Consider the following 16,666-nt stretch of genomic DNA (forward strand, 5'->3'; position numbering starts at 1 on the left):
ACCGTCCAGGCTACAGACGTTCCAATCTAAATATTCATTTAAAAGGCCACAGTTCTCAGTAATGTCTAATCATTCTTCAGAATTCATCAACAAAAGGAAATTGGAACCTGGAAAATCTGAACCGGAAGCTCAGAGAAAATGTGCCCAGCAGTCAAATAGTGATTTAATCCACTAATATATGTTTTCCAGTTCATTGGTCCAATTGACTCATGTTTATCTACTTGCAGTTATATTTGACACCTGGAAAAATTGCTCCCACTGTGTCCAGCCCATGGCAATACTGGCCACTTTGGACACTAGGCGGCTTAGTAGCTCAGTGGGTAGAACAGCAGGATCAAATCCCAGCCTACCCACCAGGTGTGTCCCTGAGCGAGCCACTCAGCGCCAGCTCCCCGGACCACCCCCCCCCCACCATGGTAGCCCACTCCTCCCCCCAGAAGGATGGATCAAATGCAGAGAAAGAATTTCATTGTAAGATGTATGTGCAATATGTTATATGTGCTCAATGACAAAAAAGGTAGTTGCTCTGTTTGAGCTTCGACATTGTCCCCGGGAAGACGAGGCCTGATGCAGATGTTTCTGCACAAGTAAGATGGAGAACTAACTAGAAGTATTTCTCCACAACAGCAACAAAAAATTATTACACATTCAAGTGAAATCTTTAAGTGAAAATGTTGGCGTGATAGACCTTGATGGTTTTTGCTGTTATCCAAAATTGTATATACTGTATTTAGATCTTCTTAGTCACCCTGGATGACATGTTCGTACCCTGTGGCCCTGTGGTCTGGATACTACATAAAACCAAAACGCGGTCATATAAAGCATAGTAGAGGAGTTTTATTCCTACATGTCTTCATATAATATTCAATATCCATTGGAATTAAAGTGTGTGATTGCACATTTATATATTTCAGTATAAAAATAAAGCAACATATGAAGCTGTTTGTGCAAACATATTGGATTTATGCATGCTAAACAGTGAAATAAATGTGAGTTCCATTGCAGTGCTATAAACATTATATAATGTAAGATTTGGGGATAGTTCACTGTTTGTAGTCCTCTGTGATAAAGTGCTTTCATGCAGCAAATTTTAGGCAAAGTTGTGAACCAAAGGACCGAACCAAGAAGTGATTTGCATCTCAGTGTTCACTCGAGTTGGTTTGCTTTTGCATTGAGTTTCGTTCCATCAGCTTTGAGATGAGTTGGTGGGCAGCTGGCCGTTCAGCAGCGAGGGTTGCCCATTCGGCAGTAACAGACAGTTCTGAAGAGCCGACACTGGCAGAAGGCGCAGAAATCGCAGCACACGTTGCCTGGAGATTTACAGTTTCCCAACAGGGGAATGCAGTCGGCTGGAGGTGGAGGGTGCTTCTTCACACTGAATTTGTTCTGAGAGGGAAAAGAAAAAAGGGAGAAGCAGCAAGAACCATTAGGAAAAGTACAACGACGCATTAGGTCCACATGGTTACTTCAACTTAACACCAAAATTACCAGGACGTGATACATTTCTAGCTGATTGGTTTATATGACTATGATAAAATGAGGTTATCGTGTTTTTTAAGAAAACACAAAATCTTGGTCGTAGCTTAAGCACCAGGACACATGGTAAGATCGTCTAGAACTGAAAAGCTTGAACTTCTTCAGTTCAGCATCCGCAGCAGTGCGGATGTTGTACCACATTTATGATGATGAGCCTGTGAGGAAATGACTGAAAGAATGAATTCCCAAATACGAGTGGACGAAAATGAGTTTCCATTGTAGTTTCGGCCGGGGTCAGATGGGCACAGAGTTCTGACATCCCGAGTGAGTTCAGAGTGGAACCACCGTTCCAGCATCTCATCAAAATGCTTCCTGGGCGCCTCCAGTGGAGGTCTTCCAACTGGTAGGAGACCCTGGTGTAGACCCAGAACGCACTGGCCTGGGAAAGCCTTGAGATCCTGCTGCTGGCTGCAAAATGTAGCTGGGAAGTAGATATCAGCACCACCTTGCTGAAATTGCTGCCTCTGTGACCCGACTCCAGATAAGTGGAAGATAATGAATGGATGGATGGACGAGCTACTATTTTTTCCTTTTTAGTCACAACAATAACAGTTTCTCAACATATAGTCAACACAGTTGTACATTTATTTCTTCCTACCTTTTTTGTTTTCGCCGCCTTCTTGTTTTTCTTCACCGATTTGGGCAACTCTGAAAGAAATCAAAAACGCAAACACACTGTGAGAAGTTTCACCTCACAAAAAGTGACGCTTAACAAATAAAGTGCAAACACTGAGGTTCAACTTACCTACGATAACAACAGGGGGTGAGTCTGTATCTAAGCTTTGAGACATAGCATTAGATACAACAACCCTGTTGGTGGACAGTCTCTCATCGGGGACCATGTGGGCAGAGCCAAGGAAGTACTCTGTCACAGCGAGGATGAAGCAGCCAAGCAGCAGGAAAGTGTGCATTTTTCTATAGATCAACAAATACAGATGTTCAGCAAAAAAAAAAAAAAAAAACAGCAAAAATAGCTCCGTGTTCCCTGCAGGAATTAATCATCTCAATGAAAACACTATGACGTGGCCTAATTCTGCAACAAGGGTTGAAGTGCAAACCTACATTTTACAAGAACATATCAAAGTGCCAGTTATTCGAGTGTCATTTCTGTACAGATGTTAACGTCAGGATGGTCCAGTGTCAACATGCTGATTTTTACCATGGTCTGAGAATCTTAGGGTTCTAACATTCCCACATTTGCCAGCCAGTTGTCACCAAAAGGCAGCTGAGGCTGCAGGGGATGTCAATAGTATTGGAGTAGCATTGCTATTCACCCTTGGGAGAACGTGGACATCTGTACTAAGTTTTATGCCGATCCACCCAACAGACATTTTACTGAAAACCACAAATGTCAACGTTCTGAACATTCTGATGGATTGCGCGGAAAACACAGTAGGTTTCGGTCTGGGTCAACGTGGTGGACTCACGACACTGCCTTTCATAAAAGGCACCATTAGGTGCATAATGAAAAAAAACTGTAGCATCTATTCACACACATTTTAGGATGACAAGCTGTTAGAAATCTCAATAGGATAAATCTGTCAAATGTTCAACGTGGACATAATTATTTTAACATCACTTCCATGTCTCTCTGCTTGCCTTCCCGACATTTGTTTGCATGGAACGGTGGGAGCACACAGTAAGTGATTCTTCAAAGTCTTCACTGACTATTTTTTCCCAGCAATTGTGGACTAGCCAAAAAAAAAAAAACTCACCAGATGGCTTTAACTGAGCAAATGCCTAAGAGCTTTCCACTGGATAGTTACTGCAGTGATTAATATGTCTCCGCTGGTAAAAAGGCATTGAAGCCTAACCGATGCAATGAGTCGCTGACTACCTGAACATACTGAATGACCAGGCGCCATTAATGTTTCTTTCCTCCGCCGATGCTGCTACATTGACGTGACAACACGACAGTGACGGGATTCATCGAGCAACGAGTGCATTAAACGTCATTTCGACACATGGATTCACCAGCTTAACTCCACTGAGAATGTTTGGGATGTGCTGAAGACGCTGCAATCATCCACAAACGATTTTCGGGGGCCAAATGAAGGCAACTCTGGACGGAAAGAAATGTCGTTAACCAATCAAAGCTGTAGGGAGTGTAACGAAATATTAGAGCATGTGACTTTTTTTTCTGGCTGTGGAGTGTATTTAAAAAAAAAATTCCTGATTTACGAAACTCGGGGAAAGGGCTGTACGAGTTACCAAAAATAGTCATTTAATTCCAAATCCTGTTTTTCCTACATAGAAAACAGTGATTCTGAATCACAATCGAGGAGCTAATGAAAGCAACACGCAACGAGGGCTTAAAGCGACTCCATGCTTCGATCCCTAGAGCTCTGGAGTAAACGTGTGCACGTCACCTGATGATAATATAATGTGTGTAGTCACAAAATGGCAAAAATCCACTAGAAGTCTTCATATGGGGATTTTCTTTCTCCCCACTATCAATATTAGTCCAACAAAAAAAACATTCAGGCCTCAGGTTGGTCTGAGGTTAGGACTCATATCGCATAACAGCAACTTCCTTCAAACATAAATGGAAAATGCCCAAAATAGTGGAGATTTCAAGCTGCTCATAAAATAGAAATGAAAGGGCTGTATCTGCATGTTGCTCAAACAAATCATAAATGAATGAAAAAGGAAAATTCCAGCAGGAGAAGAACTGTTCTGATTTTATATTTATTTATGGCAGAGATGTTCAGAGGTATTTGAGGAGCACGGTGGTGTGGGTCATATCACACCTATTGTAAAATCAATTATTGTTCCCACCTGTTGGACATAGCAAACAGTTTTATCACCTTTTTCTTTGAATTGCTCAAAAACACAGAGTCAAAATCCAGGAGTCGTGTTCTTCAGTCTGAACTAGACCCTCAAACGTCCACTGGCCACTGAGCGTCGGTGCTGCATAAAGCAGAACACGAGAGACTCAGCTGCATTTCTCACACTGATTAAACTCTAATTAACAGTAAAGAAAAAAAATTTAAATTTAATGTGCGGGATGATAAGCAGAGGTCAGCAGCAGTGTGGGACGAGTGGCTGGGAGCTGCTGGACAGGTTTGCAGCTGTGGAGCCAAAAGCAAAGTTCGGCCAGGCTGCATAATGTTTTTCAGCTGTTTCTCGGCCGCTGCCAATTACTGCTGAATCTGATGCTCTGTCCATTTTCCTAATGCAACCTTTTCTCCCACCGATCTTCACAATTTCGTTTCTAATCTTGTAGGATTGTAATTTCATCTCGTTTATTCATTTTCTCACCGCTAGACTACACATTTTCTCACGTTTAGTAAAAAAAAAACAGTACTGACTGGAGTTTGGAGAGATTATGATCATTCGTGGTTAATGCAGGCATCACTGCACAGCTGCACTTCTGTCACTCATAGTTACTGCTGCAGGGACAGTCGCTGTGTTATAGGAACTGGACCCTGTGAACTGACAGCGGAAGAGAGCGAGCAGTAGTAAAGAGAACAAAGCAGTAAATCGGAGAAATAAAACTATTTTCTGATGGTTTTTCTAAAGGGCAAATAAACACGGCCAGACCTCCACCTGTCTGCTATGGTGACGTGTGTGAAGCCCAAAGGCCACAATGCAGATCACTGACAGAGAAAGAGGGGCGGACTATACTGAGGGGGTTTGACTTGACAGGAAGTTCAGACTAAACACTGCAGTATCCCAACCACTGCTCCACCTGACGGATCAACACAGCAGTGGAACTGAATTCTGAGGCGGTGGTTTAGGGGCGTGACAAAGGCAGGTCAGAGTTCATTACATTAACACGGGGGGGTTCACGATTCAGCTCAGACTCGGGATGGAATACGTCACACATCTGGACAGATTGTGCCGCACAATCCGCATCTGCGGGAACTTTTTCTTAACCAGCTCTTAGTTAGACTGCTGTGCACCTGGGATTGGTTTAGCTAAACTGAAGATATGAGTCAAGGAAAAAAATATTATTTATTTTAAGATTTAACAGCGTGCGTGTGTTTGTGTCCACTGGAGGAGTTCTGGGGCAGCACAAAGTGTGTGTCCTTGTTTTGGAAAACCCCCCAGATGAATAGACAATGATTGGGATTATGCATGTGCAGGACAATACACTTGAAGCATAAATGTATTTGAGACATGATCCTGCATGAAAAGCACGAGTGTGCTTTGCAAACTGTGTAGGCATCTATTCGATCTGCTCTGTCTGATGCAAGACTGGAAACTGTGGCTGTTCCCCTGGGTGGTCATTTTCTTCGTTCCAACAAATGTGGTTGAGCTGGCGTTTGAAAACCGAGCATCAACTGTGAATGCGCGACCACTGTAAAACACTATGGCAATTTGGGGCAACTGCTCAACTAAGAGCTCTGGGATAAAGAACCATGTCACCGCATGGAGCAACGTGTCCGACTGAGAACATGCAAAGAATACACAATGTATATTTTGACAATGGGAGTCTTAAAGGAAATTGTGTTAAAAAAAAAAAAATCAGAGCCACAACAACTTTGAAAAACAGATGTGCTTCGCTCAGAAACCACTTAGCTTAGCGACAAGTGGGAAATACGAAAAACCTAAAGAAAATAATGATGAATTAGTTACACAAAAGGAGACATTACTGGATACATCAAGTTGTTGCAGTTCTAGTTTTAGTTGTTGACTGTTCCTTGATCCCAAAAACAGACCCGGATATGAAAACTGAGCCTTTTTCCATCGTCAAATCAAGTAGTCACACTTTCTGGTCGTTATGCATCCAAAGTTAGGGACGAGCTTCAGCATCAGCAAAACACGAGCTACCAAGGATAAAGCAGGTGGCCGTTATTCTATTGTCAGCTTGGCTGAACTGTAGCTACAAGTCAAAGACCTAATTAAAAAGGAAATGTGACCAAAGATTAAATTGGACATTGTTTCGGTCAGTAGAATACAAAGTAAGGTGGCTTAATGTCCTTTAGGAAGCTTTTGTGTTTGTTTGTTTTACTGGCAAAATGGGAAAGTTGAACCATTTCTGAAATCGTGAATGTTCCATGTAACAAAAAACTGTAGCTAATTGATTAAACTCTCCCAAAGACCTGCAACATGTACTTTTACAACCCTGCGTGACATTTCCATCCATGTAAAATTACTTGATAAGTAATTTAAATCACTGCAACAGGTAATTTGTTAATTCTGTAAAAACGTATTTTCGTTGAGTGCACGCAGTTTGAAACTTTACTCTTTGTTCAGCATTTTTGCAGAGGCCACACAGTCGGTCAAATCTGCAGTATGTGATTGGACAATTTCAGTGAACTCAGGTGCAACCACGTTGGCAGTACCTCCTAGTTGAACAAAGTAAAATAAGCTAAGGTAGTAAAATGCTCACGTTTATGTTTTTTTTTTTTTTTCCCAACCATGACAACAATGTAAAATGTGAGATTGTTTACGGCCTAGTAAATCCAGACACTGAGGTTGCACTAATCTAACTTCATCAGTATCCGTCTGGTGCTGACAGAAAACTATCCAGCAACAACATATGGAGTTCAAATAAACCATGTGCTTTATTATTAGGGCTTTAAATGTTGGATTTTGTCAACTATAATTGATTGTAAGAAAACCACTACTGTACCTTGTGTCAAATAAAACCACTGACTATTTACAGCCACTTCTAAAAAAGAAAAATCGATTTTAGCCAAGGTTTCACATTTTTAGCATTATGCAGTTTCTCTGAAAGCAGCATAGCATCCAGCAAAAAAAAAACAAAAAAAAAAAAAAAAACTTAAACACATAGTATGTCAAAAATCACCTCAAACCATCTCGACACATCTCCTGCCCAGTGTCTGGTTCAACTTTAAAACTGCAGCAAACCTGAGTCGCTGTTTCTCATGAGGTTATGGAAACCAAACTTTTATGGCACCGGTCTTCTCTCCGAGATTTAAAGAGGTGAAGCAATGACTGAGATCTAAGCGGAGGGCGAGTTAACGAGCAAAACAAACACCTGTGCAGATGTGCAGCCAAATACGCCGACGCACACCATCACTCATCGCGTGTGCGATAATGAGATGTTTGTGGCACGTTTGCGTTACCTTTCTATGTCAGGAAAGAACGGCCTCTTTTCGAGTGAAGCTTGCTGGGCAGCGGGAAGCTGCTCGTTCACCATGTGGTGAGGTTGAAAAGAATGTCGAGCTGTTTTGTGTCGGCTGTCTTCACTGAATGACACGCACGCATGTGCAGTCAAAGGAGAACAGTTTGCCTCTCGCTCCTGCAATGTCTCTATGCATCATTTGATCTGTGAGTCTGCATACTGATGAATCCTGGGGTGATCTGCAGGGAGGTTCTAGTCTAAGGACTTTGCCCAAGTCGCAGGTCTGAACCACAGTAAAAGACACAGTACAGCAAATACACTGCGCAATAAACAGCTTGGACGGTTTCACGACTGGCCGATTTAGTCACGGTGCGCAGAATGTGGCCACTAAGACTCACCCGTGCGTGACGAATCCGACGAATGAGTGACGGGGAAAACTTTTGACAAGATGCAGCCTCTGCGGAATCTCAAGAGAGATGCGCGCTTCCAACGAGAAAACCCAGCAGAGGATCCGGACACACAACGTTAGCAAACACCTCTGATCCTCTAAAATTGCACTCGAGCGTGAAAGTAGTAATTGTTAACAGACTATTACTGCAACGAGAAGCTAGAAATTGCCACGGTCACCGTTAGAGTTGTGCAAATATTCTGTGTCTTTGGTGGAACGAACTGCTGTCACTGCTTCCCTAAACTCAAAACTCTGGATATTTGCAACTAAAACTGAGACAGACATATGCATTTGCGTTCTTTTCAGTAGATCGTTTCATTGTGTCCCCCCCCATCATCATCATCATCATATTCCCACAATTCAGTTCAAATAGACTGAATTTCTCCCTGAGAAAAGACAGATTGAGGGGGAACATTAAGCCATTGTTACCTCACGTGGCTGTTACGCACAGCTGTGGCCATGTGCAGCACTGATTTAGCACCTATAACTGCATTCCTCCGTGGCTTTGACGTCTCAATCTCCTGCATTAAAACATCTGAAAGATGATCGATTGGCATGTTCATGTTTAAAACAGACTTCATAAAGTGGCTCCTTCACAGTTAAGAATAGGGAAACAATGAAAAACATCTCAATCTCCTCGTGTTTACGTGGTTTAATTCGACACTGCACAGTTTTCTTTTTGTTTGTTCGTGTGTTTGAAAAGGCTTCTGGTTCCTGGTGTAATGTTTGCACCGGACTCTTTCAAAAGCAGTTAACACACGTCTTGGAATATGCTGCAGTATAGTTCATGCATTGTTAGCGGCCCTGTCCGCCCTTTTCTCCAAATAAATCTGATTAGAATATGTTTTTATAATGTAAATCAGGCCATTCAGAGTTGATTGGTTTTGTTTTTAGGTTATTTTTCCACATGCCAAACCGCAAAACTACTTTTTGATCAGGTCCACAAATATATATATAGATAGATGGAGAGAGAGATGTGACAATCTCCATTGCAGCAAGCAAACAAGATCACAAAAATGTTTAACGATGCATCAGTGATGCCACAAATAATTGTTTTTAACCATTGGACCCAATTATGTGCTATACATTTAAAGTCGAAGGACTGCAGCCGCATACTTTCATTAAAAGAGGCTCACTTTAATTACTTCAAGTCCAGACAGCAGGTGAGCCCGGAGCAAACAGATGGCATCACTTTCAAATAATGCGCCTCTTGATTACTGGCTCACAGTAAAACAGCAGTTCTTGTGCTTGTACAATTATTTTAATACGATTACTAATATCAAAAAGCTGTTTACATATGTATATATGTAAACAGCAATTTATAGGTGAAAAGTAAGACAAATCGGACTTTTTAAACTGATTTATATCAGAAATTTTAATTAATCTTGTTCAGATAGTTTGGTTATTATATCAATCAAATGTGGTCCGTCGGAGGTTTTTCTTCATACAGAATATCTGACTTTGACCGAGTCAAAATAAACCCAAGGATCCCACTTTATGCTTTGTTCGCGCGCTCGCGCGCACACAAACGCGCGCAACATGTCCAGGAAACATCACAGCGCCCCGGTGGCCTGGTTCTCATTTTGAAATAATTTTCAGCAATTTCCATCACCAGGGAAGTCGACAATAAACGCACGGGGTTCCTTTTTAAATTGATCTGCTCTGCTGCAGAGGCTGCTGGCTCCACTTTCACACACAGGCCTGCATCAGTTCCTATGCTTTAAAAAAAAAAAAAAAAAAAAAGTTTAGAAATTGAATGAGAAACAGCAGGAACACACATGTTGAACTCCAATTATTCACCCTCTGCTTTTCTAAATAAGCATAAATATAATTTACAAATCTTCAAAGCGACAATAGCCACATTTAGACATTTATATTTTACAGTATACACAAGGATATGTTAACATTGCTTAATTGCCTCTAAAAAAAAAAAAACTCAGATAATGAGTTAATCTGCATTAAATACAAAGTTGACAAGAGGTTTTTAATTTGTCTCATTTAACGTATAGCAAAAGTGCTATCAAGTTTCATCAGTCTCTTATTTTGAAATCGGGTACTGCCGCGTGACTTAGCAACACTGCATTACAAGTTAAAAGCATTTTTAAGGCGGCGCACGCTAATAAGGTGATAACACGTGACCTTGCTGTTTAAAGATGCCGCCGAGATTTGGCTTAAATGCTTCCACATTGCGGAAGTGCATCCCCGGCGTAGTGGCGTTGTCCAGCAAACAAAACGCAGAGACAAAACGTGGGACTTTAGCATCGAGCCAGCGGGGAACCGTGAGTGAGTGATGGCGTTATAAACGGCAAAAGGCTGATTACAACAGAAAACAGGTGCGTGCGACGGACGGAGGCAGTGAACCCAATGTCCAGATGCACAAAACTGCGTGTGCGCGCGTGGGACTGAACTGTGCGCACACGTTACAATTTCTGCCAGATTTACACGCTCTGCCTGCAAATCTCAAATCATGGCGATGAGCGCACGTGCGCGAGCATTATTTCCCCCCAATTCACCGCGAGTCAAAGGAGAAGTTCCCTTGAAGAAGACTGAGAGCGCGCGTGCACTGTGGGCATCTATAGCACCAGGACCACCGGTTTATCACACGCTGCAGCGACCCACCCTCACACTAAGTGTCTGAGACATGATCCATTATCGACTTTTAGTGCGCGTGTTAAAATCATGTTAGAGATGAATAAACGCAGAGTCCATTTCTCAACAGTGACTTCAAATTTACGTTGAACTGCGCATTTGATGACAAATTTAGATTTTATGGTAACAAAACAATAAGGAATATTGACAAAAATAGTGTTAGTTTTTCGAGATTATGTCTCAAAATCAAACTGTGTCAGACACAAATATTTTTTTTTTAAATTTGCTCTCAGCTTTGTCTCTCAGGCCACAGGCTTCATGATTTACATAATCTATAATAAAACATGTATCAGTCAATGAATTATTATATTATCAATACAAGTTATACTTTTATATTAAATATAAATAGTTTATGTGTCACTGCCAGCTCTGTGGTCACATCTGTGGCTTCTCTCACTTGCCGAACTAAGTTGTCCACATTTTCTTCACCACAGCTGTCCACAGTCCAGCAAGTTACCAAACAGACCACAGGGACACTGACAGAGGTCTCTGTGGACACCAGGACAACAAATACTGCTTAAAACATATTGCATCACAGCTGTCTCACGTGTCACCTGCTGTCGTCTTCCTTGTTAGCGACTGTAAACTGCACTGATTGACAGGATATGTTGTTATGATGAAGTGCAACAGGTTTCATGAGGAAAAAAAAAAAACACAAAGAACAATTTGAAACATCTCACACACATGGCTGCAAACAAACCCTCTGCTTAGTGCTACTGAAAAAAATTATTATTTCATCAATGAGAATGAACCATCAGGTACTGTAAACACGCCTTAAAGCAAAGCATAGTTAAAAAAAACCTATGATCAAAGTTATTAGAGGTTTACTAAAATTGTGTATAATTTATTTCATGTGTACAAAGTAGTTTAATAATAAAAAAACCTATTCTATTTAGAAATGAATTATGAAATTAAGCAGCCATTTTATAATACTTTGTTTGAAACTGTGAGAGCTCACCCAGTTTTCTGAACATCTCTAACAAGAGTAATTCTAATCAAAAAAAAAAAAAAGAGCGGAAAACTTGTGTTTAAATTTCTTGGCCCTATAATTTCTTCAATTTTTTTTAATATAAAATGTTAACGTTGACATTAAAGAAACGGATTTACCTGAAATCACTGGCCGCTCCCATGAACGTTTGTCAAGCGAACTAAAAACCATTAGGCAAAGTTTGGGTATTTGAATTTCATGAACATGATTTTTGTTTATTTAAATCTCATGCTGTCGTTCCCTATGAGCAGCTACACTGTAAACCCACCAGCCACAACATTAAGACCTCCTGGTGGTTCAGTGGGACAAATGTGATGCTGGCCTTGTAGTTTGAGACAGGCAAGAGTGCCCATGCTGACCTCTCTCCACCACAACATCAAATCCAGCAGATGGTATTCATCTATGTATAACTCCTTATGAACATAAAAATTATTAAAAGCAAACAACACAAAAAAAGAAAAAAAAAAGAAAGAGAAAACACAGGTGAAGAGGTCAAAGGTGGCTTTCTGGATAACACTCGTCTGTGTTCGGAATTTCAGTTTGTGCTCGCTGGAATCTAAGGACGTTTAATCTGTCAGAAGACAAATATATGTGAAGACGAGGGACTTCTGGCAGACTCGGGGAGGACTTCTAGAAGATAAATCACCCTGACAGTAGTTTTAATGCCTGTGTCACGTCATCTGACATCTGGTCCGGCTCCATACACTGCTCACCTTTCATCTGTTTGTGGTTTCCCAGGTAAATTATTTTCAATCTGTGGGGAATCCGGGAGAGACGACATTCCTCCAGTAATTCCTCCAGCTTTTCACGTTGGAACGGTGTCTGATGTTTTAATGAAATTGGCCTCGTTTAAGCAAACATGCTGTGACTCTCAATACCTACACGCCGCGGTTCCTCTCCCCCTTACATCCAGCACGTCCCACTCTACAAACTGTTGACATTTCATTTCATGTCAGGAGTTCAAACATATTCCACAGCAGGAATCAGCACTGGGAAGTATTTTAAAAATAGTAACCATAAGGACCCAGGAGCCATCTGCCTTACGAACACAGCTTGGGTGCATTACCACGTTTTGTCCCAAACAGTCCCAAACTTTGCATTACAATTGTGCAAACATACCAAGTCGTTGGGTTTCGGCCCAAAGAAATCAGGTTTAGACGCTAAACGGACCCAAACTCCAGTCTCCTGTGGACGGACCTCCATCCACCCTAACCTCCCTCTAACAAAGGTTTCTGTCTAAAAATGATGTAGACACCCAGACGCAGACACATGGACAAGAATGGGAGAGTTCAGGAAATGGTATTATGCTGTTGTTAGTAATTTCATAAGTGGATCTGTTGGCCTCTTTAAATCGAATTACGGTCAGAAATGTTCTTTTAGATTCCCCTCATGACCACATACGTAATATTTTTGTAATCGTAACTACATCTGACCAGATGGGCCTTTAATGTGCTGGACAGGGGTCGAACATGGGTTTGGAACCAGTGCATCTCAGCTTACTGAGCATGGGGGCCGCGTAGCCACAGACCTGTCGGAGTGGTACTTTAAAAACCACCATGGCTGAGGATCCGAGTACATAGATCAGCTTTGTCTTTCATGAAGTGATTTTACTAAAACACTTGGTGGAAGGGACAGTTTTCAGCTGCAGCTTAGGTCTCATTTGGGGCTCTAGTTAGTTGTGTGTGTGTTTGTGTGTGTGTTCAGAGACAAAGGGGTACAACAGCACGGCCCGTCGTTTTAAATATTGTTGGACAGCATTGGAGCAAGTGTGTTAGAAGAACGAGATAAATCAGGATGATCGCACATTATTGGGTTTTTATCACTTGGTGGTATTTTCTGACATGATGAAAAGCAGAACGTAACACACCATTTGGACAAAGGATCTGGATTTCGTCATTGGTGCCGGGGTTTTTAAGAAAGCCGATGTCAATCAATGTCTTGGCCTTTTTTTCAACTCAGCTTTTTAGATTTATTAAAGTGAAGGCAAACGAGCTTGAGAGACTGTGTAGCAATGTGTTTTCCGAATTAAAACAATTTGGGTTTGACCAAGAGTGATGCAAGAAATTCAAGCATTACAGGTTTGATGTTCTGACAATTTTGTGCAGTTGCAATTTGGAGCAAGCACCAACTGAGATGAATAATACGCCTCAAAAAAATCTGCTAAAACTGTAAAATTCATACTAAACCTATTGCAGGTCTCTTTTCCTTTGCAGTAATGAGGTTACTACAGTGAAAACATGTCACATTTGCTACATTACTAGTTTCCTATGAGTAAACTGGTGCCTGGGACACAATGTAAATCCACTAAAACTGGTAAATCTGTATTAGAAAAACAAAGGTCTGTTATATTTCTTCACCTATACACTAACTTGTGTTTAGTACCATAATAAACCATTTCTTTAACACTGTCACGTCAAATGCGTTTCACGCTTCACCATCCAGAGTAGAAAAAGTCAACGAGCAACAGAAGAGAAAAAGCAAAACACGAAAAAATGCATTAAAGCGCTGATTTGCACGGTAATTTTAGCAACGGATGCAAAGCGTCCATATGTGTTTTCACCAGCGGTAAAAAGAGTGGGAAGCCGGGCTGAGCAGGCTTTCACATTGTCCCTGAGACATCGGGGGGAGTCGTCGTCGTGGAGCTCTCCCCCGAATTCCACCTCGTCAAGATGGAAATCAAAGCTTTCAGTGGCACTTGTTGTATCAGTCGTGACATAAAATTTCAAACACATGTTTTGGTCTTCGAGTGTGTTAATAGCAGTGAGGGCCTGGATGGTTCTGCTTCTCTCCGCCACAGTTTCCTAAGATCTCAAGGACCCAGCGGAAAAGTAGTGATCACATTTCCAAAGAATGACTTCAATCAACCATCAAGTGGCTGATTGAAATATTCTTTTGTTTACACAGAATTCTTCCTGGCAACAAAAGAAATCGTATAACACAGATTCCCAGCAGCCACTGACAGTAAAGGTGCATTCAGTGCCTAATATTTCCTAATCAACAATATTTTTAAAGGAGGTCTTGGTGGTTATTTCATTCATTATTCATTCTATTCTATTTAGCAGCGCGAGAATTTTTTTTTTTGCATCCAAGTGGATTTTTTTTACGGCTATGGCCGAAAATTCAAAGTGATCTCTCGTGGGAAGTTTAAGTGTAGATTATTTGGGAGGGTTACACCGCGTCGGTTGCTATAAACAGAAACAATGTTTCCTCGCTTGTGTAGGAGCAACGGCAGCATGCAAGGCTCGAGTAATGAGCTCGTGCCTCTGCGTTTATGCTTGCTCACATTTGTATTTATTTTATTTACATTTTTGTGCCATGAGCCAGCAGGCAGAGAACTTGTCGTTACGCGGTCTCCTCATTAAAGCAACAGCACGATAAAAAAATGTTGGCCTTTCACTGATACTCAGGGGCAACGGAAAAACCTTTTTACACAACAGTAAAAGTAAAACCTTGATTGGATTTGAAGCACATGATGTTGTGGTGACTTTTCTGCAGGCTTTTCATGAAACCTCTGACCGCGTTTTAAACTTTGCAGGCCCAAAACAATTTCGTTGGATTATCTTAAGATATTTAAACGGCGTTATTTAGCAAAGACGATCTGTATGGATGCACCTGTGTACAGGCCACTTTTTATGGGGGTTTTTTTCAGTCTGGCAGATTTAACTTCTTCTTTCTTCTTTCTTCTTAACAATGTGCTATTGATTGTACAGTAACAACTAGCTCTGCTGCTTTTCCCGCTTTATCTATTCGACAACCTGCTGAGAACGGGGCCGGATACTTTGATGCCACTGGTGCTTTTTCTTCGAACGCAAATCGCATTACATACGCCAGGTTCTTCGAACGCTGTGGCCGCACGCGACGCGGATGCAGAGTTTACTTCAACAGTAATTTACAGTGGAGGTTTTTGTGAACAGCTGCAGTGCTCGGGCACAATTCCCAGCCTGCTTTCTTCCTCTTGCTAAGCAAAACCTGAGGAACGCCTCAGCTAACCGTTTATTATAATTGGGTATTGATTGCCGTGCGAGGCACGTAATGTGCACGGCACCCACTAAACATCACAGGTCACAGTCAGGGAAATCCTTCAAAAGCAGCTGGCACTCAGAGGAAATACTGATGTAGCATTTTCAAACAAGCCTGCAGAGGATTAGTTCGACTCCAACAACTAAGATTAGGGCACAAGAGCCAGTATGTTTTAACAACTCTGATCCAAGCTCCGAGGGGCTTTCTCACCGTGCTTTTCCATCGCTCGGACGAGTTCCTGGAAATGTTTGAACGAGACAAGACAGAGTGAAAGTTTCCATGTGCCTTACCTGTGGATTGCAGGCCGTCTGTCTTTCAGTCAGTTTCTCGCTTTCTCTTGCCTCTGAAAACGCTCTGCTCTCCTTTCACCTCTGTTTTCCTTCTGGTTATTTGTCTGCCTCTTTGGTCCACGAGTCACCACTCTCTTTTCCTCCCCTCCCTCCCTTTTTCCACCCTTCACCTCCGATTTGGTCGTCGTCTCGCCTTGTGTCTCGGTTCTCTTGCCTCCGTCCGTTTTTTCTCTCTCCAAATCTTCTTTTATCGCAATCCCCTTCCTTTCTTCTTTTATCTCTGCTTAAATAGTAGTACCTTGCACTGCTGTTGATAATGAAGACATAGGAGGGTTTGTACTGGAGGCGGGACCAGTGCTGCAGTGGGCTGGATAATGGGAAAGGTCAAATTATTCAGAGGATGGACAGAGAAATGGGAACCAGACCCTCCTGTGAGGTGTTGTTTTGTGTAGGTCTGGGAGCCCAATATTCGTGTGCTTATGTTTGCGATTTCCTGCTTTGCCTAAAACGCCTATGAAGAACACACGACAAGCTGTGTTGCATTTACAGATACACGTTCAGTGGAACCGAGCAGGTGTTGAGTCAGGAGCTCGTTCCCTATGTGAGTGAGAGGAAGACAAAGACAAAGAGTCAGCAGGTGTACTGCTGCTGGCCCCACAGGGGAAGTCAGGAAATGTCTGCACGGAAGCAGTTGAGGA

At 41.9% G+C, this 16,666-nt stretch overlaps 1 protein-coding gene across 1 annotated transcript; it reads right to left on the reverse strand.

The window, feature by feature from the left end:
* Nucleotides 1-445: 445 nt before the first annotated feature.
* asip1 (agouti signaling protein 1) lies at nt 446-16,298 on the reverse strand. The gene is made up of 4 exons (XM_067506007.1): nt 15,969-16,298; nt 2,282-2,451; nt 2,135-2,184; nt 446-1,386 (listed from the first exon to the last, which is right to left on the reverse strand). The coding sequence occupies exons 2-4, from the start codon at nt 2,445-2,447 to the stop codon at nt 1,222-1,224; spliced, it is 381 nt and encodes a 126-aa protein (XP_067362108.1). The 5' UTR covers nt 2,448-2,451; nt 15,969-16,298; the 3' UTR covers nt 446-1,221.
* Nucleotides 16,299-16,666: the final 368 nt, after the last annotated feature.

This window comes from Channa argus, chromosome 5 (genome assembly GCF_033026475.1).
Source record: "Channa argus isolate prfri chromosome 5, Channa argus male v1.0, whole genome shotgun sequence".
NCBI lineage: Eukaryota > Metazoa > Chordata > Actinopteri > Anabantiformes > Channidae > Channa > Channa argus.

Bases quoted from the DNA above. Each gene is read 5' to 3' on its own strand.
- asip1 (XM_067506007.1), bottom strand. From the start codon at position 2,447: ATGCACACTTTCCTGCTGCTTGGCTGCTTCATCCTCGCTGTGACAGAG. The intron at 2,185-2,281 runs GTAAGTTGAACC...GATTTCTTTCAG, and splicing joins ACCCCCTGTTGTTATCGTAG to AGTTGCCCAAATCGGTGAAG. The intron at 1,387-2,134 runs GTAGGAAGAAAT...TTTCCCTCTCAG, and splicing joins AGGCGGCGAAAACAAAAAAG to AACAAATTCAGTGTGAAGAA.